Source organism: Macaca thibetana, chromosome 5 (assembly GCF_024542745.1).
Source record: "Macaca thibetana thibetana isolate TM-01 chromosome 5, ASM2454274v1, whole genome shotgun sequence".
NCBI classification, from domain to species: domain Eukaryota; kingdom Metazoa; phylum Chordata; class Mammalia; order Primates; family Cercopithecidae; genus Macaca; species Macaca thibetana.
The window spans coordinates 179853755-179880764 of record NC_065582.1 but is presented as its reverse complement, the minus strand read 5'-3'; the positions used below and the strand labels follow the sequence as shown (position 1 = coordinate 179880764).

Below are 27010 nucleotides of genomic sequence, written 5' to 3'. Positions count from 1 at the left end.
AGGCAGGAGGATCCCTTGAGGCTAGGAGTTCGAGCCCAGCCTGGGCAACAAAGTGAGACCATGTCTCTACAAAAAATTTTAAAAATTAGCTTTGTGTGATGGCACATGTCTGTGATCCTAGTTGTTCTGGAGGCTGAGGTGCAAGGATGGCTTGAGCCTGGGAGTTTGAGGCTGCAGTGAGCTATGATGGCACCAGTGAAATCCAGCCTGGGGGAACAAAGTGAGACTCTGTCTCTAGAAAAAGAAAAGGGGAGGGGAAGGAAGGGGTGGGGAGGGGTGGGGAGGGGGAGGGGAGGGGTGGGGAGGGGTGGGGAGGGGTGGGGAGGGGTGGGGAGGGGAGGGGGGGGGGGGGAGGGGAGGGGGGGGGGGGGAGGGGGGGGAGGGGAGGGGAGAGGATTCTCAATGAGCCTTACACGATTTCAGGGAGCCCTTAAAAGCATCAGTGTTCTCTCTGGGAAGAGATGTGGAGTGTGAGACGGACTCGACAAAAGAGAATCCTTCGTGCTAGTTTTCAATATGGAGGGGCCACACAGCAAGGAATTTGGGTGACTTCTAGGAGCTGCAAGTGACCCTCAGCTGACAGCAATCAGGGAAATGAGGAGCTCAGTTTACAGCCACAATGAGCTCTGGCAACAGCCTGAGTAAGCCTGGAAGCAGACAATTCCTTAGCCAAGCCTGGGACACGGACGCAGCCGCCAACGTGCTGTTTCATCCTGATAAGCGCCCGAGGGGAACCCAGCCACACCATGACGGACAGCCATGTTGTTTCCAGCCACCAAATGTGTGGTGCAAGGATGGCTTGAGCCCAGGAATTCGAGGCTGCAGTGAGCTATGATGGCACCAGTGAAATCCAGCCTAGGTGACAAAGTGAGACAGGGTCTCACTTTGTCTGCTGTTAGGCAGCAGCAAAAAACCAGGACAACTCCTCCGCTCAAAATTCTGCAGAGGAGCCAGGCACAGTGGCATGGTAGGCCCAGCTATTCTGAAGCTGAGGCAGGATGACCGTTTGAGCCCAGGAGTTCAAGGCCACACTGCACTATGGCTGCACCTGTGAATGGCCACTGCACTCCTGGCTGGCCAATGCAGCAAGACCCCATCTCAAAAAGACACAAATTCTTCAGTGGCTCCTCACTCACTCTAAGTCAAACCCACCATCATACAATGGCCTGTATGCCCACACAGAATCTGGTCCCACCGACCCTAGCCCTTCCTTCTCTCGGTCCCCGCCAGGGCCTCTGTGCTCAAATGCATCAGGCCTGCCTGCATCCTTCTCCCTTGCTGGATCACTCCCCTCCCAGGCACGCGCTTGGTTAACTTCGTGACTGACATCTTCACGTTTTTTTCTTTCTTTCTTTCCAGATAGAGTCTTGCTCTGTCGCCCAGGCCAGAGTGCAGTGGCGCGAGCTCAGCTCGCCGCAACTTCCGCCATGGTTCAAGCCCGAATGATTCAAGCAATTCTCCTGCCTCAGCCTTCCTGGTAGTTGGGTTTACAGGTGCCTGCCACCACGCCCAGCTAATTTTTGTATTTTTAGTAGAGACAGGGTTTCACACCCTGTTGGCCAGGCTGGTCTTGAACTCCCAACGTCAGGTGATCTGCCCACCTTGGTCTCCCAAAGTGCTGGGATTACAGACAGCTGTGAGCCGCCCACCTGGCCAAGGCTTTGCTTCAATCTCTCCTTCTCCTTCAGGCCTATCCTGACCAGCCTGTTCATTGTGTAACCTGCCTTCTCCGTTCCTCCCAGGACCTTGTACCACCTCTGCTTGCTGGCTTTCTCCGTAGCTCTTAAGTCTGCCAGCACATACCCTCCATCCACTCACTGTGTTTACCATCAGTGCCCTCTGCTAGCACATAAGCTCTGCAAGGACAGGGGCTTTGTTTTGTTCACAAATGAACCCCAAGCACCTAGAACAGTGCCTTGGCATATGGCAGGTGCTTAGGCGATATTTTTTTTACAGAATATATAACGAGAAACATATTTAAGAATCTAGCACAGTGCTTGGTACATAGCAGCCACGCAAAAAAAATGATCGTTATGGTTGTGATTTGCTGCCAAGAGAAAACAAAGCCCAGCAAAGCACAGGGAAGTGGCACACCCTTACAGGCCCAGCTGTTCTTTCTGAAGGTGGCTGGACCACTGGCAGGTCTGCAAACAGCATCTGCAGCAGTAACCAGACAACCTCCTGTGTGTGTCCAGCACACAAACACACAGATGGCGTCCTATGGCTCCTTTCAGCCATGTGTGCAGTGGCACCATCAGCTGCACGTCTCCAGACACGAACTGCAACCTCAAACTGAAGCTCACCCAGATTTAAAGAAATGTCTCGGGTCAAGGTTACCAGTGACCTCCCAGGTGCTGAATCAATGCTTGGTAAGAAACCAGCTATGTAAACCAGTGGCTGGAAAAGAAGTGCAGACATTCTGCAATCGAGAGGTAGTCGAGCTGCTGAATGTCCACCTGGTATAAGAACGCACAACCAGGGAACTTAAACCCTTGGGATGGGGGAATCCAAACAGTGTCAGAAGACCCAGAGTAAGGCTGGGCGCCGTGGCTCACGCCTGTAATCCCAGCACTTTGGGAGGCTGAGGCGGGCAGATCACGAGGTCAGAAGTTCGAGACCAGCCTGGCTAACATAGTGAAACCCTGTCCCTACTCAAAATACAAAACTTAGCCGGGTGTGGTTACTCAGGAGGCTGAGGCAGGAGAATCGCTTGAACCCGGGAGGCAGAGGTTGCAGTGAGCTGAGATCACACCACTGCATTCTAGCCTAGGCGACAGAGCAAGATTCCATCTCAAAAACATTTTAAAAATAAATAAATAAAAAAGAAGACCCAAGTAAGCGTGTGCCTGTGCAAACACTTAAAGGCCAGTTTCCGAAATCACTGAGACCCCTCACAGGTTTTTTTTGTTTATTTTTGTTTTTTTGAGATGGAATCTCGCTCTGTCACCCAAGCTGGCGTGCAGTAGCACTATCTCAGCTCACTGCAACCTGCACCTCTCAGATTCACGCCATTCTCCTGCCTCAGCCTCCCACCATGATGCCCAGCTAATTTTTGTATTTTTAGTAAAGATGGAGTTTCGTCATGTTATCCAGGCTGGCTGGTCTACCCAACTCCTGACCTCAAGTGATCTGCCCACCTCAGCCTCCCAAAGCGCTGGGATTACAGGCGTGAGCCACCGCGCCTGGCCCCCTCACAGATTTTTAGTGAGGAATAATCGGAACCATCCTACGAGTTCCTTGCTTGCTAAAATCCTTTCTGCTTCTCTCGGGCTCAAGGCCTCCAGGAAGCACCTGCAGTGATTCTGCTGTATCTCCCTCCCCTGTCGATGGCCAGCCCACAAAGGCCACCAACCCAGCAGCAGGCCTCGTGACAAACAGCTGGCTCCAGCCTCACTCCCACGCTTTCAAATGCCTGGAGTAATGGAGAAGGAAGAGGTATTCTCATCCTGCTGGCCCGCGATGGCTCAAGAAGCAATTCTCCAACCGTCTTCCCACTGAGGAGCTTCAGTGCCCTGACAGATGCCACCCAGCAGGCCTCCCTGACCCGGCTTACAGCTCTGCTCACTTCCTGTCTTTCGCAGAGGATCACAGTTCCATTACTGCCCTGCAAAATCGCCACAGAACCTCTGATTTCCCGTTCATCTCCTTTTGCTCTCCCAGCCCCGCGTGTCCCCCTTTCCGATCATGTTACACGTGTTGTAAGAGACGGGGTGGTGTCTTTTGTAGAAACAGCACGGACTTTGGAGTTCACAAGTGAATGTTCAAATCGCAGCTCTGCAGTCTGTGCAGTTAGCCTTTCTGAGCCTGTCTCCAGTGAGCTGTGAAATGCTTTAGAAAGCGACTGAAGAGCCTGGCCCAGAAGCTGAGCTCAGAACAGGGCAACTGCCTCCTCCAAAGGGAGCTGCTCATCTCGACCCTATCAAGCTAACAGTTCAATTCATTCTCATCAAGGCAGCACATCAGCTCCTGTGCAGACTTTCATCTTACCCCGTCTGGCTGTGACAGGCTTTGAGTCTTGACACTAAATGTCGTCCTCAAAGTCCTGCCCCATCTGGGCGTCCACCATCTCTCTGGGCTCCTCTCCTACCCCTGCCCCTCCTAAGCACCTCATGCTACAGCACCTTCCCAGAAAGGCTGGGCTCTCTCCTGCTCCCATGACTTTGCACGAGCTGATCCCTCACCATCTCCACCCTCATGCAGGTGGACAGCACTTTCGAAGGCCAGCCGACATCTCAGCCCTGTTATTTCTTTCTGGGCTGTCAACGGGCTTTGCTGCTTTGTTCACGTCTCTCTCCAGATCCTCATCACACAGTAGAGGGACTGACCCAGTGGCCTCCAGCACTAGTCTGCCCATCTTCGAATCTTCTTGCTTCCCTACTGCCTGGCACTTGCAGCCCAACACCTTGATCAGAATGGTCCTTTCATTGTGGCAACTCTAATGTAAAGTACGTACCCCTCAGCTCGTTTTGCAAACAAGGACACTGAGCCCCAGAGAGACTGATTACCTGCCTTACCCAAGACCACACACCAGCAAACAGTGACATCAAGAGACCAGCACCCAGCACTCCCTCCCAGGATCACAGCAACACACGAGCTCATACACACCAGCAGCAACACAGGCACACAGCAGGTGCCAACTGTATATCCATAATGCCACGGCAAAGTCACCAGCCATATTAACAAACTGTTTGCACAGAGAAGGCATAGTTACAATGTTCCATCTCAGTTCACTAGAGCTAATTCTAAGACAGCCAAATCAGGAATAAATTAGAGTCAGGCAACATAAAAACACAGACTAGACATTAATGTGCCTGCAATGTGCCCAGCGTGTCACATCTATGTACACTCCCTCCCATTTAATCCCAACAACCCTTAGAAGCATAAACTTATTCCTGTTTCCCTGTATCCTTGGGCAAACCACTTAACCACCCCTTGCCTCAGTTTCCTCACATGTAAATGAAAATTCACGGTACTTACTTGAATTAGTCAGCTTTTGGTGCAGGATACAGAAACTCGGCTAATTTTTGTATTTTTAGTAGAAACGAGGTTTCACCATGTTGGCCAGATTGGTCTCAAAGTCCTGACTTCAGGTGATCCACCCGCCTCGGCCTCCCGAAGTGCTGGGATTACAGGCGTAAGTCACCGCACTCGGCCCCCTCACATTAACTCTTTACAAGAGGTGCCATTAACCCCATGTCACTCAAGTACACACTGGCGATCGCAGAGGCTAAGTGACTTTCTCAAGATCACACAGTACAAAAATGGCAGAGCTGAGGTTCAAACTTGGACCACAGCAGCCCCCGCTCTCAACCACCAATATTCTTCTCTGCCTGTGAATTACCCTTGGTGCCAGGGTGAACCAGACACAGGCTTGGCCCCCAAGGAGCTCCCAGCCAGGTCGGGAAGCGGTCTGGAAAAATCCATCATTCCAGTTCTTTAAACACAGCCAGGTGCCCCCACCTCCCAGCCTGTCACAAGCTGTTCCCTCTGCCCCACACCTTCACTGGGCAAGCTCCCGATCCTTCAATGCAGTTCAGACACCTCTCCTCAGCAATGGGCACTCAGATCATCTGAGAGCTCCATAAAGGGGCTACACAAGAGACGATGTACTTGGTTAAAACTAATTCTCAACTTCCAGACCAATGTGGATTAGGAGATTAAACCCCTGGCTTCACAGAGCCCAACCCTATCTCCTGTGGAAAATAAACGCGTCCCAAGCATGTTACTGACTTTCTCTTACACTTGCTGTCCGGGTTTCTAGACAAATACTCCTAATCTACACTGGACTCATATGATCCCTTAACACGGTCCCACTCTTCTATACAAATGAAAATCGTCCTCAAATTACTTTAGTAAATTTCCTTCAAAGAAGCAAATCCCAGCACTTATTCTCAAAGGCTGGGTGAGTCTGCCAGCCCCTCCCTGGGGTATCTGGCAATGTCTGGAGACATTTTTAGCTGTCACAACTGGGGGAGTGCCGCTGGCATCTCGTGGGTGGAGGCCAGGGAAACTGCAAGGCATCTCCAATGCACAGGACAGCCGCCCACAACAAAGACGCATCTACCCCGAAACATCGGCCAGCAGGAGAGGCCCTGCTCTGACTTCTTCAGCAACAGGTTGACACAATTCAGCACAATATGGGAGAACTAGAGAAAGCTTTAAAAAAACTTATTTTTTAGAAATGAGAATATTTCTGTTAGAACCACAGAAAGCTACTACTTCCAGAGTGCCAAGAAGTTAAATGCCCTATTTGATCTCTAACCTTATACAGTAGTTTTATCCCCTACTTAAGGCTCAGAAAGGTAACTTGCACAAGGCCCACAGCGATTCAACAGGAGGGCTCACGATGAAGCCAGGCGGCATGAACTCCTGAACCAGCACTCGTGGCTGCAGTGCCGCCCCCTCCCCACCCACAGTAACAGCACTCGTGCCCGCCCCCATAGCCTGTGAAATGCCTTGTGTGTCTACCTCATCAGATTGTGAGCTCCATAAAGGCAGCGACTCTCTCTAAAGCTCAGGCTGCAGTCTGGGACACAGGTGCTCATTAGTGTGGGGGAAGGACAAAAGCAAGCCAGGCCTGCAGCTTCTGGGAGGCTGTGGTCAGGCCTGGCCAGCCTCCTGTCACTCCCCTCCTCCCATCTCACCCGGGCCACCTCATCAAGCAGCCAAGGTCATCATCCCTGCCTGTCTCTACCCTTCCCTCTGAGCATGTTCTCCTAGACTACACTGTCCACACGTCCTTCCCTAACCCAGAGACTGATTCACTGAGGACAAGGAAACCAGAAGGCAAGACAGTGAGGGGACAAAGCGGGGTAACAGGATGGCTCAGAAGCCAGGGCTGGGAACCCCAGAGGACCAGCTCTAGCCCCAGCCCTGCCCTCCACAAAGATTCACAATGACCACAGTCCTCTGGGTACCTGCTGGGGGCCAGGCCCTGGGCTGAGTGGATGGACATTGGCTGTAACTCCATTTACTCACCTATAAAATGTTTAGTGAGCTCTAAAGATTCTGGAACAGAAACCCTTTCCCCGCAAAGGAACTCTAGATGGAAACTCTTCTGTAACATTTTTAAGACTCTAGGACAAAAAAAAAAAAAAAAAAAAAAAAACACTAGACTCTGTCCATGTCATCACTTGTTTTGAGTCATTTTTCATTATATTCCATTATCTTCCCAAAGGTAGTTCAGAGAGGCTCACAATAACAATGTCACAGCCATTACAAGGATAAGGAGACCGGAACCAAGGAATAAAATAAGAGACACTTGTTTCCTGCAGCGCAAAGCTGAGTATGATTTTCAAGAAACAGTAGCTTTAGAAATGATCTAGAAATTGCATAACCAACGATGCTTCCTTTCAAAGGGGAAGAGGATCCAACACACACAGCTCAGTCAGCTGAATCACAACGGCGGCAGACACAGCAACGTGGCCATGATCGCCACAAGCAACTGATACTTAAAAGTTTACTACGTGTCTGGATCTGCGTTAAATTTCTCACATGCTAACCCATTTAATCCCCACTGCCACGGAAGGAAGGGTTTCATTATCCCCACTTCTTAGGTGAGGCAGAGGAGACAGAACACGCAAGGACAAAGGTGAGCGTGTGGCGTTCGTCAACAGCATAATGGGCACACGTGCCACGCTCCTCCACTCACAGTTTTAGGGGTGAGAAAACTGACTGGGAGGTGAAGGAACTTGCTCAAGGCCACAGAGCTGGACACGGTGCAGGTCAGTTGAATTCCAAAGCCACACTCCTTCCACCATGCTGTTTCCCGGCCAACCCCATTTCGAGCAAGGTTTCCCAGATTTGCCAAGAAGCCCAGGTGATTCTGAAAACCCATCCTCAGGCCCTTCTCGCTGAGCTTCTGATTCTGTATGTTCTGGATGGATTGTGAGGACCGCATGGAACAGGTACCAGGTGTTGTTCATAAGCGGGGACAGTTGAACACACTCGTCTGAGCACAGGGAAGTTCCGCCACACGAATCTAACCACAGCAACACCGTGATACGGCTACAGCCTCAGAAGGGATAGTGACAAGATCTCCCCCAAAGTTCCCGGGTTCCTCCCACTGAGGGCAATCGCTTAGTTACTGTGTTCTGAAACCAGGAACTGTGCTCATGGTACCAAGATACCTATCTGTCAGCACATTTGAGAAGAAGGTTTCCCGACAAAACCACAGGCCACACCACAGACCATCTCACCCAGAACTGGGCTTAGGCTTGTCTGAGATGATCCTCTTTAGTTGATGAAGCAACTGAGGCAGTGATAAGTTAATGTGTTGGCCACAGTCAGAGTCTCCAGCTGACTCCAGCTGGCACACCACACCATCTCAAAGGGACACCCAGTACTGCAGTGTCTGACGTGGGTTCTGCTAGAGACGCACACACACGGGGCAGCCAGGGTCAACTGCAGAAATGTTCCCCCGTCAAGCCCTGGCCCCAGAGCCCTCCAAAGAGCAGCTATGGAGCACATCACAATTCTTTTTTTTTGTTTGTTCTTTTGAGATGGAGTCTTGTTCTGTCACCCAGGCTGGAGTGCAGTGGCGTGATCTCGGCTCACTGCAACCTCTGCCTCAACCTCCCCAGTAGCTGGGATTACAGGTGTGCACCACCATGCCTGGCTAATTTTTGTATTTTTAATAGAGACAGGGTTTTGCCATGTTGGCCAGACTGGTCTTGAACTCCTGACCTTCAGGTGTTCCACTCACCTCAGCCTCCCAAAGTGTTGAGATTACAGGAGTGTTCCACCGCACCTGGCCACAGATCTCGATTCTCCATATATTCTCCACAGCCCCCGTGCCCTTCCTCCCAGCACGCCACAGTTCAGGAGTTCACATATACTTGTGTGACGAAGGCGTCCACTCCCACCGCCCCCAGGCCACAAGCCCACCCTAAGTCATTACCCAACATCGTTTCTCTCACCATATTACCCCACATGACCAGCCTAGAACAGGGCCTAGGAAATAGGCACTTGTTGAACAAAAGCCTGAGAGCACAAATGAGAGGCAGAAGCTGAAGGCGCGGCCCCCACAGGGCTTCAGGGAGACACAGGAACTCCAGCACTTGGGTGACAAGGCCCCACGGGGACGGGGTGCATGGCCGGGTCCAGCACGGTGGGAATGCACGGGGCTGTAGTGCAGCGAGGCACACACCTCCACAGCAGGGGCAGGGGCAGGGCCAGGGCACGCACACAAGAGCACAGACATCCAGGAGCACGGGGACACGGCCAGGACACCCAGCATGACAGCACTGCACTATGCCAGTGAGGGCTGGCACTAGAAATGGGAGTTACTCACAGGCGTCACCCTCACCACTGCCGTCTGCTTGGCCCAAGAAACATTAATATGAGTGCACAGGGCCCCACAGAGGCTCAGGCTGCCGATTTGGTAATGCTGGCCACCTGTGGGACGGCCACAGCAGGTCAGAGGCAGAGAAGTGACAACAGACTGCAAATGAGCCAGGGGCAGTGAAGAGCAGAATCCCCAACAGAGCAGTCCTTACAATCCCAGAGGACTCCGGGCTTCCGGGAAAAGGCCCAGTTATCTGTGTGAGACAGTGCCTGCCTAACACCACAGAGAACACACAACACATGTGAGACAGGAACAAGGAGACTGGTCTGGACTCAACCACCACGCTCTTCTAGAGGGCAAAGATGGCATTACCTTGCGAAGAAGCTACTAAACGGCCCCAATATTTTCAATTTACTCCCCTCCTCAGCTTCATGAATACAGTCCTGCTGGTGTAAGCCACTGGTTTCCTTGACAGAGCTCAAGGTGACGTTGGTAAACTGTGGGTCATCGTCATTCTCCAGGGTCACAATGGCACTGGAGCTGCTCGTGACCACAAGGTCCAAGATGTCCTCATTGCTGACAGACAGCGTGGTGGACAGCTCTGTCCCAAGACTGGACACACTGCAGACAGACACATCATCGCTGCGGGTCAGGGCTTTGGAGGTCGGGCTGTAGAGCTTTACCGAGTCATAGCCTGTCCTGGGAAACGTGGAGGATTTGCGCACGCTCTGTTCCCGCTCAGCGCTGCTGGGAGCTGGTGGCGCACAGGACGGCAGTGCGCAGGCGCTCTGGAAGGCCCGCTCGGGGATGAGGTCGGAGTCGGACTGCTTCCTCCTCACGTGGACCGCGCTGCAGGGCACAGGCTCCGGGTTCCCGATCTCCAGGGTAGGAATCCCTGAGTCCACGGACTGGAGGCTATGCCGGTCTTCTAAAGCCCTGAGTTTCAGCTTGGGCCCGTACTCAGGCGCTGAGAGGAGTCGGGGCGCCTTGAGATTGACGTGTTGCAGGTTCTGAAGGGGGTTTCCTGGTCGACCATCCAGAATGCCCATCAAGGCTACGCCATTTGTAGAGGTGGAGAGTTTTCCATCAGTCATCTTGGTCCAAGGAGAAACTAGAAAAAACACAAACCTGGAAATTAAAGTGGATATAAAATTCAAAGATGCCGCCGGGCGCGGTGGCTCACGCCTGTAATCCCAGCACTTTGGGAGGCCGAGGCGGGCGGATCACGAGGTCAGAAGATCGAGACCATCCTGGCTAACACGGTGAAACCCCGTCTCTATTAAAAATACAAAAAAAAGTTAGCCGGGCGTGGTGGTGGGCGCCTGTAGTCCCAGCTGCTCGGGAGGCTGAGGCAGGAGAATGGCGTGAACCCGGGAGGCGGAGCTTGCAGTGAGCTGAGATCCGGCCACTGCACTCCAGCCTGGGGGACAAAGCAAGACTCCGTCTCAAAAAAAAAAAAAAAAAAAAAAAAAAAAATTCAAAGATGCCACACCTCTGACACACAGCTGAAATGGTCTCATCTCCCACTTAAAGGAGAAAGCCTTGAAAAGGTTCCACATACCCAAGTTTTGATTCAAGTCCAGAAGCTAGAGGTGGTTTTTGTTTTTGTTTTTTGACACAGAGTCTCACTCTGTCGCCCAGGTCGGAGTGCAGTGGCGCCATCTCAGCTCACTGCAAACCTCTGCCTCCCAGGTTCAAGCGATTCTTGTGCCTCAGCCTCCCAAGCAGCTGGGATTACAGGCGTGCGCTACCAAGCCCAGCTAATTTTTGTATTTTTAGTAGAGACAGGGTTTCCCTATGTTGGCCAGGCTGGTCTCAAACTCCTGACCTCAAGCAATCCGCCTACCTCGGCCTCCCAAAGTGCTGGGATTATGGGCATGAGCCACCACGCCTGGCCCAGAAGCTAGAGTTTTAACATACATTGTCATGATATAACACAGCGGGAAGATAACCCAAACAAAGGATGTACCCGAGGTAAAAATAATCATCACTGCCCCTACCAGTCACATCTTCATCCCCAGGACAGCACGGGGAGTGTGAGAACTGGACTTGGGGGACGGGGGTGTGAATCCATAACCCATACATATGTCAAAGATCTACTTGTTCTGAGACAGCATTAAAATCCTAAGATATCTTCATTAAGACGGAAAACAACAACAAAATAAATTATGCATGCCATCTGCAGCAGCAAGGCCTCTCCACAAATGTTTCAGTCACGCTTACATGCATCTACAAGGCTGGGCACAGTATCCCCTTTACCACGGAAGAAACCGAGGCTTGGCCAGACTAAGAAACGGGTCTAAGATCACCCTGCTGTTTAACCGCAGAGCTGGGATCTACAGGACCCCAAAGGAGACCACACGTAGGTTAGAAAGGCTTGGTTTAGGATTACACAAACCCAGGTCAGAAGGCCAGCTCAGTGAAGATAATTAATAAAAGAGAGTCAAGACCACAACCTCCGAGGTTTGAGTGAGTAGAGTCAAAACCGTCAGTGCAGCCTGGGCAACATAACAAGACCATGTCTCTACAAAAAACTAAAAAAAATCAGCTCAGGGTGGTGGCACATGCCTGTAGTGCAAGCTACTCTGGAGACTGAGGTCAGAGGATCACTTCAGCCTGGGAAGTTTTAGGCTGCGGTGAGCCATGATTACACCACTGCACTCTGGCCTGGGTAACAGAGAAAGACCCTATCTCTAAAATAAAATCTGTTAATCACACGCACACATCTAAGGCCATGTCTAAAGTTCTCTGGCATGGCCAGGCGTGGTGGCTCACACCTGTAATCACAACACTTTGGGAGGCCGAGGCGGGCAGATCACTTGAGGTCAGGAGTTCGAGAGCAGCCTGGCCAACATGGCGAAACCCCATCTCTACTAAAAATACAAAAATTAGCCAGGCTTGCTGGCATGTGCCTGTAATCTCAGCTACTTTGAGGCTGAGGCAGGAGAATTGCTTGAACCCAGGAGGCGGAGGTTGCAGTGAGCCAAGATTATGCCACTGCACTCCAGCCTGGGCAACAGAGCAAGCCTCTGTCTCAAAAAAAAAAAAAAAATTAGCCAGGTGTGGTGGTACATGCCTATAATCCCAGCTACTCAGGGAGGCTGAGGCAGGAAAATCACTTGAACCCAGGAGGTGGAGGTTGCAGTGGCCTAAGATCATGCCACTGCACTCCAGCCTGGGTGACAGGGCGAGGTTCCATTTCAAAAAATAAAAAAATAAAAAATAAAGTTCTCTGGCCTAACCAGGCATGGTGGCTCATGCCTGTGATCCCACCACTTTGGGAGGTAGAGGCAGGAGGATCGCTTGGGCCTAGGAACTCAAGAGCAAGCCTAGGCAACAATGGGAGACCTTGTCTTTAAAAAAATTTAAAAATTAGCTGAGTGTGGTGGCACATGTCTGTGGTCCTAGCTATTTGAAAGGCTGAGGTGGGAGGATCACTTGAGCCCGCCCAGGAGGTTAAGACTGCAGTGAACCCTGATAACACCACTGCACTCCAGCCTGAACGACAGAATGAGACCCTGTCTCAAAAATAAATAAATAAATAATCATGTTCTCTGGCCTAAGACAAATGAGGAAGGGAGGGTATGCAGCACACTAGCCTGGAGAGCACAGTCCCAGCACACTGAGAACCCCGACAGCTACCTTTGTTTTTCTTTAAAATGGCCAGGGGCAGTGGCTCATGCCTGAAATCCCAGCGCTTTAGGAGGCCGAGGCAGGTGGATCACCTGAGATCAGGAGTTCCAGACCAGCCTGGCCAACATGGTGAAACCCCGTCTCTACTAAAAATACAAAAAATTAGCTGCGCGTGGTGGCAGATGCCTGTAACCCCAGTTACTCAGGAGGAGAACTGCTTGAACTCGGGAGGTAGAGTGGCAGTGAGCAGAGATCGCGCCACTGCACTCCAGCCTGGGCAACAAGAGCAAAACTCCGTCTCAAAGTAAAAAAGAAATCAGGTGGTGCGTTTAAATCTGGTCCATACAAGAGAACAACATAAAGAACAGGGCTTTGGACTCAGACGTTCCTGGGCTCTATATTGCCTTGGGAGAATTAAGTACCACAAGAAAAGCATTGAATAGTCACCTGGCCCCCAACAGGCACTTTGTCGGTAGCTGCTATCGTCAAACAGAGAGGAGCTGAAGGTTTTCAGGCACAGAAGAAAGAATGATAACCACTCCTGCTTGGGTGTCAGCTTTTGTAAGGAGCCTACATGCTCCTAATTAGGAAGCCTGGCCTGCCTCTCAGTGTCAACACAGCAAAAGCAAATTAATTAAAAGAAGAAACAGGGGAGCCAGGTGCAGTGGCTCATGTCTGTACTCCCAGTTACTCAGGAGGCTGGGGCAGGAGAACCACTTGGAGCCCAGGAGTTCAAGGCTGCAATGAGCTATGATCACCATTGCACTCCAGCCTGGGCAACAGGCACAATCCTGTCTCCAGAAAAACAAAGGAGAGACAGGGAGGGGAGTCATCTCCCTCCTCCCCAGAAACTGAAGGAGCCAGTTAGAGTGCAGCGCTGAGGCAAAAATAGAAATGTGAAGGAATGAAATGAAATGCAGAATTCAGAAATAGACTCAACTACATATAAATATCTGATTCAGCCTGGGCAACACAGTGAGACCCCCCATCTCTACCAAAAGTAAAAATTAGCCAGGCATGGTAGTGCACAACTGTAGTCTCAGCTACTGAGAAGGCTGAGGCAGGAAGATCTCTTGAGTCCAGGAGTTCAAGACTGTAGTAAGCTATGACAGCGCCATGGCACTCCAGCCTGGGCAACACAACAAGACCCTGTTTCAAAATAAATAAATAGGCCAGGTGCGGTGGCTCATGCCTGTAATCCCAGTACTTTGGGAGGCCAAGGCGGGCAGATCACGAGGTCAGGAGTTCGAGACCAGCCTGACCAAGATGGTGAAACCCCCCCCCCTACTAAAAATACAAAATTAGCTGGGCGTGGTGGCACACACCTGTAATCCCAGCTACTCAGGAGGCTGAGGCAGGAGAATCGCTTGAACCCGGGAGGCGGAGGTTGCAGTGAGCCAAGATAGCACCACTGCACTCCAGCCTGGGTGACAGAGCGAGACTCCATCTCAAAATAAATAAATAAATAAAGAAATATAAAGAAATATAAAAAATAAAAACTTGAAATACGACCCAGTGAGTAAGGGAGGATTATTTAATCACAGTGTTACAGTAATTGATAATCAACTTTTCTTAGAAATTAGAACCACACTGTACTACACTAAGGCCAAAATACAGACAAAAGTAGAGTTTAATACAAAAGTGAAATTATAGGCCAGCATGGTGGCTCATGCCTGTAATCCCAGCACTTTGGGAGGTTGAGGCGGGTGGATCACCTGAGGTCAGGAGTTCGAGACCAGCCTGACCAACATGGTGAAACCCCATCTCTACTAAAAATACAAAATTAGCCAGGCATGGTGGTGCATGCCTGTAATCCTAGCTACTTGGGAAGCTGAGGCAGGAGAATAGCTCAAACCCGAGAGGTGGAGGTTGCAGTGAGCTGAAATCATGCCACTGCACTCCAGTCTGTGCAACAAGAGCGAAACTCCGTCTAAAGAAAAAAAAAAAAAAGGTGAAATTATCCAGGTGCTGCAAAAAATAAAATGTTTCTCCAACCTATAGAGCAAAAACTCTGGGCATGATCTGAAAGAATCCGGACATCACCTCCCCACACGTGAACACGTTTTCAGTGTTTCACAGCCGTCCCTGCTCTTCCCCAGAGCCATGAGCCCTCCAAGGCAGGGCCACTGCAGACCCTCTGTGTGTCCCCTGCTCGGGAAGAATCCCTCAAGTTTCTATGTTAGGAAACAACAGAATTCACAAAAGTAAAGATATAATCCAGGTTGATTCAAATGTATACCGATTTAGAAGTTCTACGTACACTTTAATTAAAAGGAAAATAGAGTAAGAAACATTTTCAGCACACAACTAAGAGCTCATCTTTGACAATGTCAAGGTCATTCGAATTATCAAAACATCATCAACACTCTAACAGATCAAACTGGCAAAAAGCCACACATGTAAGAGGAAATCCTCATGCTAAACAGAGCTGAGGGCCTCTCGCAGGCCCCACTGAAATTCTGGCTCTGCCACCTGCCAGGTAAGGCGACCTCAAATGAGGTGCTTAACCCTTCTGAGCCTCAACTTCCCTCTTTCTCGGCAGTAAAATGGGACAATACCCTATAGCTCACAGGCTGGTCTGAGGACAAAAGAAATGAGGTCTGGTGAAGCCACCGGCAAATCCAGCCCCTAACTGACACACAGTAGGTGCCCAGTGAACGTGCCGCTTCCCTTTATTTCCTAGTACAGCAAAACACAAATGTAAGCCACAAAAGAGATGCAGGTTAGAATGCAAATTCTGATGACAGAGTAGACAGGAACACAAAAAAGTATATCCTTCCTAGGAAAATCAGTGCCTGGGTAAACAGAAGGCATCACTCACGTCTGGAATTGGAAACCATTTTGGTGAAACTATAGGATTTCATTCATGGCAATCCAAGGACCCTTCCCTGAATTGCCGCCAAGAAGAAAGCACAGGAAGAAGGAAGGAAGGTCTGGCAGAGCCCAAAGCCATCTGGCTTTAAGTCGAGAAAGAAAACCTTTCTGTACTCCTCTCCTCTGCCGTCGGGGGCCAGGGACAGCAGCCCGAGGGCCTCTCCTACGGAGAAGTTGAGCCAACTTTGAGGTCTTTGTTGGTCCCAAGTCCAGTTAAGTTTCTTAAACCTCAGAGAGGGCGTCAGTCTTCAGGGAAATAAGCCTAAAAGGGAAAATGTACTTCCGCTTGCAACACACTTTAAAACCAAACTCTGCAAGGGCCAAGGCCACCTGTCCTCAAGCACTTCCGCCTGGTGCCACTAGGGCAGAAGCTGCACTCCAGGCCACCTGCCACCTGATAGTACCCTTCATAGGGGAAGTTGTACAAACAAGGTGTGTGCTTCTGAGACAAGGCTAATGGGTGGACTCTGGACGCTGGCCAGGAGACCAACTGCAGATGGCCTGCCTCCAAGTCCACGTTTATAGAAGACAAACTAAGCCTGACTTCCCCAAGCCAGCACACAGGGCCCTCCTGATCCGTCTCTACCTGCCTCTCCAGCCTTGTGCACTTGCACCCGGCCACCTACCTGCCCCCACCACCAGCCCACTCAGCCCTACTCACCACCACCTGGGGTGCCCTCCTCAGGTAGGCCATCAGGGGCCTCAGAGCCCTGGTAGGGTGTGGCACAAGGAGACACTCAATTGGTGTTTTCAAAAGCCACCTCCTCTGAAAAGTTCCCTGCCTCTCCCAGAAAGCTGCCAGGCCTCCTTCCTCCTGGGCTCCTTTTGGCCACACCCTGCCTGAAACAGCTATCTTACGGCTGTTCTCACGTGGCTCTCCTCACTGGATTCTACGCTTCGGGCAGGCACAGCGCTAATCATTTCTGGGAACTATTCTCTGGTTAAATGCCTGGCATGGATTAAGGTTTCAAAAATCTACTTGCTGAATTAATTACTACTAACAACTGAGGTCTTAAGTGGGCAGATTTCAGGGACAGTCCCATCCAAGAAACATCTGCTGAGAGCTGGATTATGTTCCAAGAACTTGGTGAGAGCTGGAGGTAAGACTACGAGGAAGAAATCCCCTGCCACCAAGTTCCCGGACAGTGCACACCAGCAGCTGAGCAGTGACCAGCCTACACACTGGTTAGAGGCTAGACCAGATGGTGAGGAACGCTGTCAACACATGATGGTCAGGAAAGTGAAAATTCCTCCCTTGACAGATGTTTTCCAAAGTCCCAATCACTAACGTCCTAGTGACAGCATCCCACTGCAACAGTGACCACTGCGGTACGCACCCCTAGGTAGGCACAGGAGGAACGGACCCAGCGCCTGGCCCAGCACCCTGCCATGGAAGACACTGAACCCAAGTCAAATGGTGATGAGTCATCACTTTCCGGCCAACAGAAAGATATGAAGTATGGATAAGAGAAAGACCGTTTCCATTCCATGCAACGAGGCCATCTGAATTGTATTTACCTGTCACAAGACTCAGTTCCGCAGGAAGCAAAGAGGACAGCTGCCCCCGAGGGATTCAATCAACTGTCACTCCACCAGAGCCACAATCCTCACTTCAGTACAAGTCAGAAAGCGGAGGGTAGCTCTGCCAGTGACTCTGCATGGGGCTTTGGAAAACAATCCCGTCTAGAAGCAACTGCTTGATTTTCTCCTCCTTAAAAAGCAGTGGGAATGGTCTTGACCCAAGTCTTCATAAATAAAAGCAACTGTTTACAAAGGCCAAACCAAACGATCTAGGTGTGTTCCCACGGGGTAAAAACATCCACTTAGTGGCTTCAGGGAGAAGTCATGCAGCCGTCTGTGTAGACATCCACGGGCAGCCTCTTCCCAGGGCTGGAGCACGAAGCTCTCCTGTCCTGGCTCCTCTCTGGACGCTCCACAGGACAGCTGCCTCTTCAAACCCCAGTGGCAAGGGGGCACTGTCCTATCTGATCCTCAAAGGGCGGTGTGTTCACCTTTACTGCCAAGCCTGCCATCATCCCAGCTCTGGCCACTGACTACTGGATTCTTTTTTTTTCTTTTTTTTTTTTTGAGACAGAGTCTCACTCTGTCGCCCAGGCTGGAGTGCAGTGGCGCAATCTCGGCTCACTGCAAGCTCCGCCTCCCAGCTTTATACCATTCTCCTGCCTCAGCCTCCCAAGTAGCTGGGACTACAGGGGCCCACCACCACGGCCGGCTAATTTTTTTTTTTTTTTTTTTTTTTTTTTTTTTTTGTATTTTTTAGTAGAGACAGGGCTTCACCGTGTTAGCCAGGATGGTCTCGATCTCCTGACCTCGTGATCCGCCCGTCTCGGCCTCCCAAAGTGCTGGGATTACAGGCGTGAGCCACTGCGCCTGGCGACTTCTGGATTATATTATTATTATTTTTTTTTTTTCCTGAGATGGAGCTTCACTCTTGTTGCCCAGGCTGGAGTGCAGTGACACAATCTCGGCTCACTGCAACCTCTGCCACCCGGGTTCATGCAATTCTCCTGCTTTAGCCTCCCGAGTAGCTGGGATTACGGGTGCCCACCACCACACCTGGCTAATTTTTTGCATTTTTATTTTTTTTAGTAGAGATGGGGTTTCACCATATTGGCCAGACTGGTTTCGAACTCCTGACCTCAAGTGATCCACCCACCTCGGCCTCCCAGAGTCCTGGGATTACAGGCGCCCGCCATCACGCCCGGCTAATTTTGGTATTTTTAGTAGAGCCAGGGTTTCACCATGTTGGCCAGGCTGGTCTCAAACTCGACCTCACGTGATCCGCCCACCTCAGCCTCCCAAAGTGCTGGGATTACAGATGTGAACCATTGAGCCTGGCCTCTTTCTCTGTTTTAATTCAAGTCCTGGCTCTGGCAGAAAGGACTGGACGTTCCAGGCTCACGAACATGAGCAGCTGCCTCCGCTCCCCAAGCGCAGACGACACATCGGGCACTGCGTTCCATGTCTATATCCACTAGTTCTGTCACCTCCACAACCATCCAAAGAGCTGACAGAAGACTGAGGTCTAAAGGGTGCTACGTAGTAACAGAGCTGTGCTGGGCTAGCCTGGGTAGCTGGGGCACTTACTCTTTGCACTGCTACACACACGGCCTAAAACAATGGATTGATTTGCATTATGTAAAATGGAAAAGGCCATTATAAAAGTAGTTTGGCTTTTAAATGGGTGATTCTTTAGAATAAAAGTAGTCCTGAAAAAAATTTCCTAGAAGCTCACATATTCCTCCAGAGGGTGAGTGGCAACTTTCAGACACTTGGAACTTAACACAACGCTGTTTAAGTTTCAGCCCACGTATGTTTCAGCAAACCAGGCAGAAACTGGGGTTATTGTTCAGGGTCCTCAAAGGCTCCTTCACAACCCTAAGGAGCTCTTAACTTACACTGACCACTGGTTATGATTAAAGGCACAGGTGGAACTTTTTTTTTTTTGAGATGGGGTCTCTGTCACCCAGGCTGGAGTGCAGTTGTCTGATCTTGGTTCACTGCAACCTCTGCCTCCCAGGCTCAAGCGAGCCTCCCACCTCAGCATCCCGAGTGGCTGGGACCACAAGGCGCATGCCACCACACCCACCCAACTAATTTTTTGTTTGTTTGTTTGTTTGTTTGTTTGTTTGTAGGGTTTCACCATGTTGCCCAGGCTGGTCTTGAACTCCTGAGCTCAAGTGATCCACCCCCCTCAACCTCCCAAACTGCTGGGATTAGGGGCATGAGCCAGGGGCGCCTGGCAGAGACATTTTAAATTAAAGACATTCAATGCAAAATGTTTCAGCTTCACTTAGTGATTTGGTAAATTACTAATTAACTAATTTTCCTAAGTACTTGTGAAGTGACTGGGAGGCCAATGATACATTAGGAAGATATTTAGACTACTTAAAGCCGGTCTAGTTTATAATCTTAATTATTAATAAGAGAAATCATTTACTGAGCATTTAGCATGTACCAAACACGCGGGGAGCCATCACATGCTCTAATAATCACAAGCCTGCCAAGGGCACTGAAGAAACTATGAGATTCAGAGAGGCTAAGTTACGCACCCAAGGTCACACAGCAACAGAAACTGAGTTCAAACCAGATCTGACATCAAATTTCATACATGGCCTGCTGGCATACTTATGAATACAGTCCCTAAACTTTATCCCCCTTCCTCTCAGCTCCTTTAATGTTGCCAAAAGGTGTATTCACCCAATAACCCTGATCATTCATAAGCTGAACACTTAACCATTCTTACACTTCCGTGTATGTATGTTAGGCTTCATATGAAGTTTTAAAAATAAAATAGGCCAGGCGCAGTGGCTCACGCCTGTAATCCCAGCACTTTGGGAGGCCGAAGCAGGTGGATCACCTGAAGTCAGAGGTTCAAAACCAGCCTCGCCAATATGGCAAAGCCCCACTATGGCGAATCTCCACTAAAAATACAAAATTAGCCAGGCCTGGTGGCACATGCCTGTAATCCCAGCTACTCTAGAGGCTGAGGCAGGAGAATCACTTGAACCTGGGAGGCAAAGGTTGCAGTGAGCTGAGATCACGCCATTGCACTCCAGCCTGGTTGACAAGAGCGAAATGCCGTCTCAAAAAATAGAATAGAATAGAATAGAACAGAACAAAACAAAATAAAAAAAGAAACAAAATAAACAGGAGGGAAAAAATAATGCAGGTTCCAGCAGCAGGCTTCCTGGGTTCAAGTCCCAGCTCCTTTGCTCACTAGCTGTGTGAGCTTGGACTCATTTCTTAACTTCCCTGCACCTTGGTTTCTTTCCTTGCAGTAAAATGAAGACAATAAGAGACCCTATTGGGTTAGGCAGTTGACAGGATTAGGGGAAGAAATCCACATAAAGTCCTTAAAATCGTGCCTGGCACAGGGTAAGCCTTAGAAAATGTTGGCTGGTGTTATTCTTTCCTGGACACGGATAGGGCCAGCCAACTCAGCCCCACTATTTTAGCAACCATTTGCATAAGCAAGGCCAGACACAGCCAGTCTGTGTCTACAAGGCCACAAAGTACAGCTTCTTCCTGTCACCAGTCTCTCTCCTCACACCTGCTGTGTGATACTGACGGGGCTCTGGGCCTCAACTTCCCTATCTTTAAAATCAACTGACTAGTCAAGCAGACCAGTCCCTGTGAGCCTTCCAGATGGACAATCAAGAATTCTAAACCACCCAGGCCCAAGAAACTTTCTTTCTTTTTTTTTTTGAGACGGAGTCTAGTTCTGTCACTAGGCTGGAGTGCAGTGGTACGATCTTGGCTCACTGCAACCTCCATCTCCTGGGTTCAAGTAATTCTCCTGCCTCAGCCTCCCGAGTAGCTAGGATTACAGGCACGCATTGCCACCACACCCAGCTAATTTTTGTATTTTTAGTATAGACGGGGTTTCACCATGTTGGCCAGGATGGTCTCAATCTCCTGACCTTGTGATCCACCCACCTCAGCCTCCCAAAGTGCTGGGATTACAGGCATTAGCCACTGCGCCCGGCCAAAACTTTATTTATACACAGTCCTAAAACACACGTTCAGCTGGTCATGGTGGTGTGTTCCTGTAACCACAGCTACTCGGGAGAATCGCTTGAGCCCAGGAGTTCAGATCCAGTCTGGACAACATAGCATGACCCCATCTCTAAAAAAAATTTTTTTTAAGTTAACAAACACATACTCACTTTCCTAAAATCCTCTTGTATTCTCTATGTATTAATGTTTATACTGACAACAAATCTTTTCCAAGGTCTCAAAGACTCCCCAAGCCACCGCCGACCTGCAGGGCAGGCATCCTGTGCTGAGGCTAGGACTGAAGGTTAGAAGCTCTGACCAATGTGGGAGAGAGATTCAAACAAGCTGCTCTGACTCTGAGAGAGGCCTTCTACAGTGCACCAGCTAAGGAATCAACCCAGAGTAGAGGAGGGAAGGTGGAGGCATGAAAGACAGGAGTTCACTCACTAAACGGGGAGTGGGGTGGAGACAGCACACCCAATGCTGAGGAAAAGGAATACAGGGGAACAGCAGAAGCCAGGCCAGGCAGAGCCCAGGCTGAATGTGAGAGGGTAGGCTGGGGGCAGACGGTGAAAACTCAGTTGTACAAACAGGAATCAAGCCCAGCTCAGTGCAAAGCGCTGGGACAGCGGAGGACACCGAGGTGAGCAGAGCCTGGCCCAGTAGCCTGCCTCACTTTGAATCCCATCTCTGCCTCTCCCCATCTGGGTGGCTCCAAGCCAGTTACTCTGTCTCCCTTAGTCTCAGCTGACACCCTTGATGTTTCCCAAAAGGTGTTTTCACCCAATGACCCTGAGCACCAAGTTCATGCCAGGTTCTCAGTAGGACTGGAGATCTCATTAGGATTGTGGAGCCCACAATCTCAAGGGGTCAAACACACAGCAAAGAAGCAGTAAGAGGGTTGGTCGGAGAGGGGAAGCCATACCCAAACTGAGATATGGCTTGGTACTGGCCAGATAAACTGGGCAACAGGAAGTGTTCTAAGACTGCTCTAAGGACTAGCCCAGTCCAGGCAAAGCGACTACCAGTTTCCAACAGGCAACCCACCTCTATAAAAGCCAGACAAGACAGTAACTAGGTGCTAACATCCTACAATACTGGGGGCAAGACAGTGAGCATTTTGTCCCCAAGACCCCACCACGACTACCCTCCTCAGCTAGCCTCACTGCGTGAAATAACCAAGGTGATGCCCAGGGGCCTCCAGTAGGGTCAAAAGGCACCGGTGCCCATAAAACCTTTCCAAGCAAAACTTCCAATTCCACGCTGGGGAAAACGGCGTCCTATGCAACTTTAAGACAGAAACGACCTCACGTGACCTGGTCAGGCGCAGTCACTCCGGGACCCGCAGGGTCATTCCCCTATCCTCCTGACCAGCCGTTCCCATCAGGGCCGGGCCCCACAGCCTAGAGAGACTCCTGGCGGGAGGGGGCCAGGAGTCCCTGGACTCACTCCTCAAGGCAGCTACCCCGGCCCCGAGAGGGTCCCCGGGCCAGGGTCTCAGCCGCCCGGGAATGGGAGTCTCCGAGGCGGAGGCAGGGGGATTCCCCAGCCCAGGGACAGAGGGTTCGCGTGGGGTGGAGGTCCAAGGAGGTCTGGGCTCCGAGATGAAAGGGGATTCCGCGGATCAGGGACTCCAGGGGTAGAGGCGTCCGAGATGAAAGGGGGGTCAGGGGCTCCAAGGAGGAGGGTCCGCTGCCCTGGGGGCTGAGCGTCCGAGGTGGAAGGGGACTCCGGGGTCGGGGTCTGGCGCACCCAGCCGCCTCCTCTCAGGCCGGGAGCCTCGCGTCGGAGGAGGAAAACTTTTCGTCAAGTTCCGGGAAAGGAGCGGGACACAGCGCGCGCCTCCGCGAGGGCCGCCGAGTCCCGAGCGTCGCCCCAGCCCCGGAGGCCCCGCGACGGCACCCCGGGCGTCACGCACGCGCTGCCCTGGCGTGCAGAAGCCGCGGCCGCGCGGCGAGGGACACCCAGCAGGACCCGCGCCCGGCGACCCGCCTCGCCCCGGCCGCTCCCCGCCTCGGCCGGCGCTGCAGCAGGTGGCGGCCCCGCGCGCCCTGCCCTCCCTCGCGGCCCGCGGCCCGCGGCCCGTCCCCCGCGGGAGGCTCTCAGTACCGGAGTTAGCGCGGCTCCGACGCCATCCCCGGGACCCGCGGGCCCGCAGCCCAGACCCCGCAGGACCCGCAACTCGCGCTGCGAAGACGCCGGGCGCGCGGTAGGCAGCCGGTCCGGCCCGCAGGTGCGCGCGAGCAGCCCGCGGCGAACAGCGGCGCGCACCCTCGCTTCGCCCCGCCCCCTCGCCCGCCCCTGAACACGCCCCCACGCACTTGCGCCCCGCCCCTGCCGGCCCGCGCCCGCTCTTCCGCCCGTGCCGCCGCGTCTAGAGCTCGGCGCTCGCCTGACTGTCCCTCTTCCGGGGGCCGCCCGCCGCGGGCCTCCGGATCGGCGTCGCCAGCCCTTTTTACTCCCGAGAACCAACCGGAGTGGCGAGGGACTGCGTTGAGCGGGCCTTTGTGCCCGCAGAGCCCCCGCGGACATCCGACAGAGGCCCCCTTACCTGGTCGGCTGTACCCGCAGCCATCTTGGAAGTGGGAAGCGGCCGGGAGGGGGAAGGGGCTCGAGCGGGCAGGGCTCAGGCGTAGGGAGCCGAGCGGCGGAGCGCATCGATGGGGCGCCCCTGTCCCGGCCGGTGTGCCGGAGACAGCCCGGGCCCCGCCGCGGAAGGGAAGGTCTGCGTGACACCGGGGCTCAGGCCCCGCCGCAGTGGTCTTGGGAGCGGCGCCGTGGCGTCCTCCCAGCCGGCCTCAGTCTCAATCTATAAAGGGCTTTTCCGAACGTTCTCTCGTAATCGCGCTGTGACACGGTGCCTGGCGCTGTAATTCCCAAACTGGTCTGCACTTTAGCATTGCCTGCAGAGCTCTTAATATTCCGAAGCCCAGGCCGATTAAGTGACAGTCTCTGAAGATGAGATGGAAACATCATCAGTTTAGGAAGCTGTGTAATGTGCACGCGGATTTGGAAGCCACTGGCCTGGCGTTATCTACATATTTGGCCTCAACATTGCACAAACTCCAGAGACGGGATCTATGATCATAGCCATTGTACAAAGCGGGAAACGAACTCAGAGATGAAGCCCTTCGCCCAAGGACCCGGGTGGGTCAGTAGCTGAGAGGGGCAGAAACCGGGTTCCCTGCCCCAGGGCCCTCCACAAGTTGGTACACAGAAGCCCCTGTTGACGGGCACTGGGTCTTCATTCCCCTTCTAGACTGTGGGTTCCATGAGGAAAGCCGGGATTATCTTGTTTACTGCTATTTTCCCTGGACCTGGCAAGTAGTAGGTATTTGACTGTTTATTGGGTTGTCCTTAGATTCTGGGGACTTGAGGGCAAGAGGAGAGACCCAGCGCTGGGAACCAGAAGGCCTGGATTTCCACTTGGCTTTGGCTCCTGCCAACCGGGAGCCCTGAGGGTTGTCATTGGCAGATAAATTACCAGAGAGGAAACCCGGGAGAGACTGACTACAGCCCAATCTAACGGAAGACTCAGCCACTCAGAAAGGTCAGGGGCAGGAGGAGTTTTCCCATTACAGGAAGCATCTGGAAGCATGAAATGGAAGATCTGTCTCTGCTGCGGTCTTTAGCGATGGGCTAGGGAACCCCGAACTTGGGTCTCCCCTCCAGCTCGTGGCTGTAAAAACCCTCACCATCTATGAGATATGACGCAGAAGCAAGAGGGATTTTTAAAGGCCATCTCTTGAAAGCAAACATTAACATCCCTCGCAGTGCTGCATCATAGAAGCTTTATAAATGCTTAAATTTCTGGGGGTTTTAAGTAAAAATAATACGAGGCCTCCTTCATACCTCTTAAAACAAGGCCTCCCCAGCTTTTTCTAAGTAAACCCTAGTGGAAAAGTACAGACTGCTTCAGTCGTGACTTAATTAGCAATTTAATGCGTTGGATTAATAGATCTGCTTGGGGCTCCCAAATCCCTTCCAGCCCTAATTCTGAGTCTTAGGGTCTAAAGCCCTACAATGACAAGGAACCATTGTTCTGTATCCAGAACCAAAGTCTGTGGTCCTGCAGATTTGCACCTGGCGCCCTCTGCCTGCCTTTTCCTCACTGGTCATCCTGCTGTGCCCACCCCTTCTCTCCCGGAGCCTGTCATCACCTGCACCTGCAGCGTGATTTGACCCACGCCTTACCTGTTGCCCTCAGCGCCCAGACATGTTCTAGACAAATCTTCATTGCAACTTGAGTCTGACAAAATTAAGAACACGGCGAACAGGATTTAGCCATGTGGCTTTGGGTGGCCACTTCACCTCTTAGCACCTCCCTCACCTTCATCTCTGATGTGCAGGTAATCCCGGGATCAGGGCAGTAAGCCCTGGATCTCAGCTCTGCTGGCTGCTAAACTGGTCCTTGGACGTCGACCCCCATCATAACTGGCTAGATGAAGCCATCTCATTCCCCATGCAGACTCTATCTGAGGTTTCCAGAAGGATTATCTCCCCCAAGTAAAGCCATCGCTTAGTGTGGACAAAAGCCAGGCCTCTTAGCGCCCTCTCATCCGTTCCAGGCAAAGGACCTCCGCATGGGAGCCCCCGGGCTGGCTAACTCCTCAAGTCTCCAGGAAGCCTCCCCTGCTCCGCCCCAACCCTCCCATATGTACAAGAAACATGGCGTCTGCACCTCCCAAGTTGAGTTGTAGTGAGGTTTAAACAAGTCTAAATTAAATGACAGTATCTAGCATGTTTGGAGAACTCTTAGCACGCCCCCCCTCTCCTCAGACACCGCATTGAGGAACCTTTTCCAGCCTGACCTCGGAGCCTCCCAAAGCTTGCTAGGCAGGAGGGGCCAGCTCACCTGGGAGTTGGGGAGGGGAATGCCTTTCCCAGTGTCCATGGAAGACAGCCGTGAGCACCCACTCGGTGTCCGCTCGTGCTGGGTGCTAGGGACACCAGGGTGACCCACAGCCCACAACTCCTGCTGTTTTAGGGCTTCCAGGACAGACAGACAGGTGGTATCTTGAAAATGCAGCCTTGACCTAGCACTGTGGCTCATGCCTGTAATCCCAGCACTTTGGGAGGCCAGGGTGGGCAGATGTCTTGAGTCCAGGAGTTCAAGACCAGCCTGGGTGACATGGCAAAACCCCCCATCTACCAAAAAATAAAAATAAAAAATAAAAAAATTAGCTGGCCTTGGTGGCACACACCTGTAGTCCCAGCTACTTGGGAGACTGAGGCAGGAGGATCGCTTGAGCTGAGGAGGCGGAGGTTGCAGGGAGCCAAGATCACACCACTGCACTCCAGCTTGGGTGACAGAGCGAGACCCTGTCTCAAAAAAAAAAAAAAAAAGAAAAGAAAAATGCAGCCTTGTCCCCTTGCAAGGAAAACGGTTATCTGACCAGAGGCATGTCTCGGGAGAGTCATCACCAGGTGTGAGAGCTGGCAGGACCCTTAGAGAACATCAGGTCCCCTCTGACTACTCAGAGGGAGAACTGAGGCCCACAGAGAGGTGTGCGGAATGGCCCAAGCTCAGGGGCAGTGGGAGGTGTGCACACAATAAGGCCAGAGGCTTCCTGCCCTGCCGAGCCTGCCTGCGTCTCAGGAGATACCGGGGATCCATCTAGTTCCCCAGCACACATTTTTGTCCCAGCTCTTTCTCAGCCCCTAGATGTGAGCTCCATTGTGGAATGGATGCGTGAC

At 51.8% G+C, this 27010-nt stretch overlaps 2 protein-coding genes across 7 annotated transcripts in view; one reads left to right on the top strand and one right to left on the bottom strand.

Moving 5' to 3' along the window:
* Positions 1–23928, bottom strand: part of TBC1D14 (TBC1 domain family member 14) — a 121583-nt gene extending 97655 nt beyond the window's left edge. For 5 of the 6 annotated variants that reach the window (XR_007725947.1, XR_007725948.1, XR_007725950.1 and 2 more), the window contains exons 1-2: positions 23865–23928; positions 9659–10397 (exon numbers count right to left, since the gene is read on the bottom strand). Coding sequence is in view for 2 of the 6 variants with exons in the window: in XM_050792116.1 (XP_050648073.1) it covers positions 9659–10380 (722 nt within the window). In the remaining 4 variants the exon portion in view is untranslated. Of the gene's footprint in view, positions 1–9658; positions 10398–23422; positions 23601–23864 lie in introns of those variants that run through there. The other variant, XM_050792117.1, reaches the window with a different exon arrangement.
* The window catches only part of PPP2R2C (protein phosphatase 2 regulatory subunit Bgamma), an 873451-nt gene that overhangs the window by 256110 nt on the left and 590331 nt on the right, over positions 1–27010 (top strand). The window lies entirely within an intron of this gene.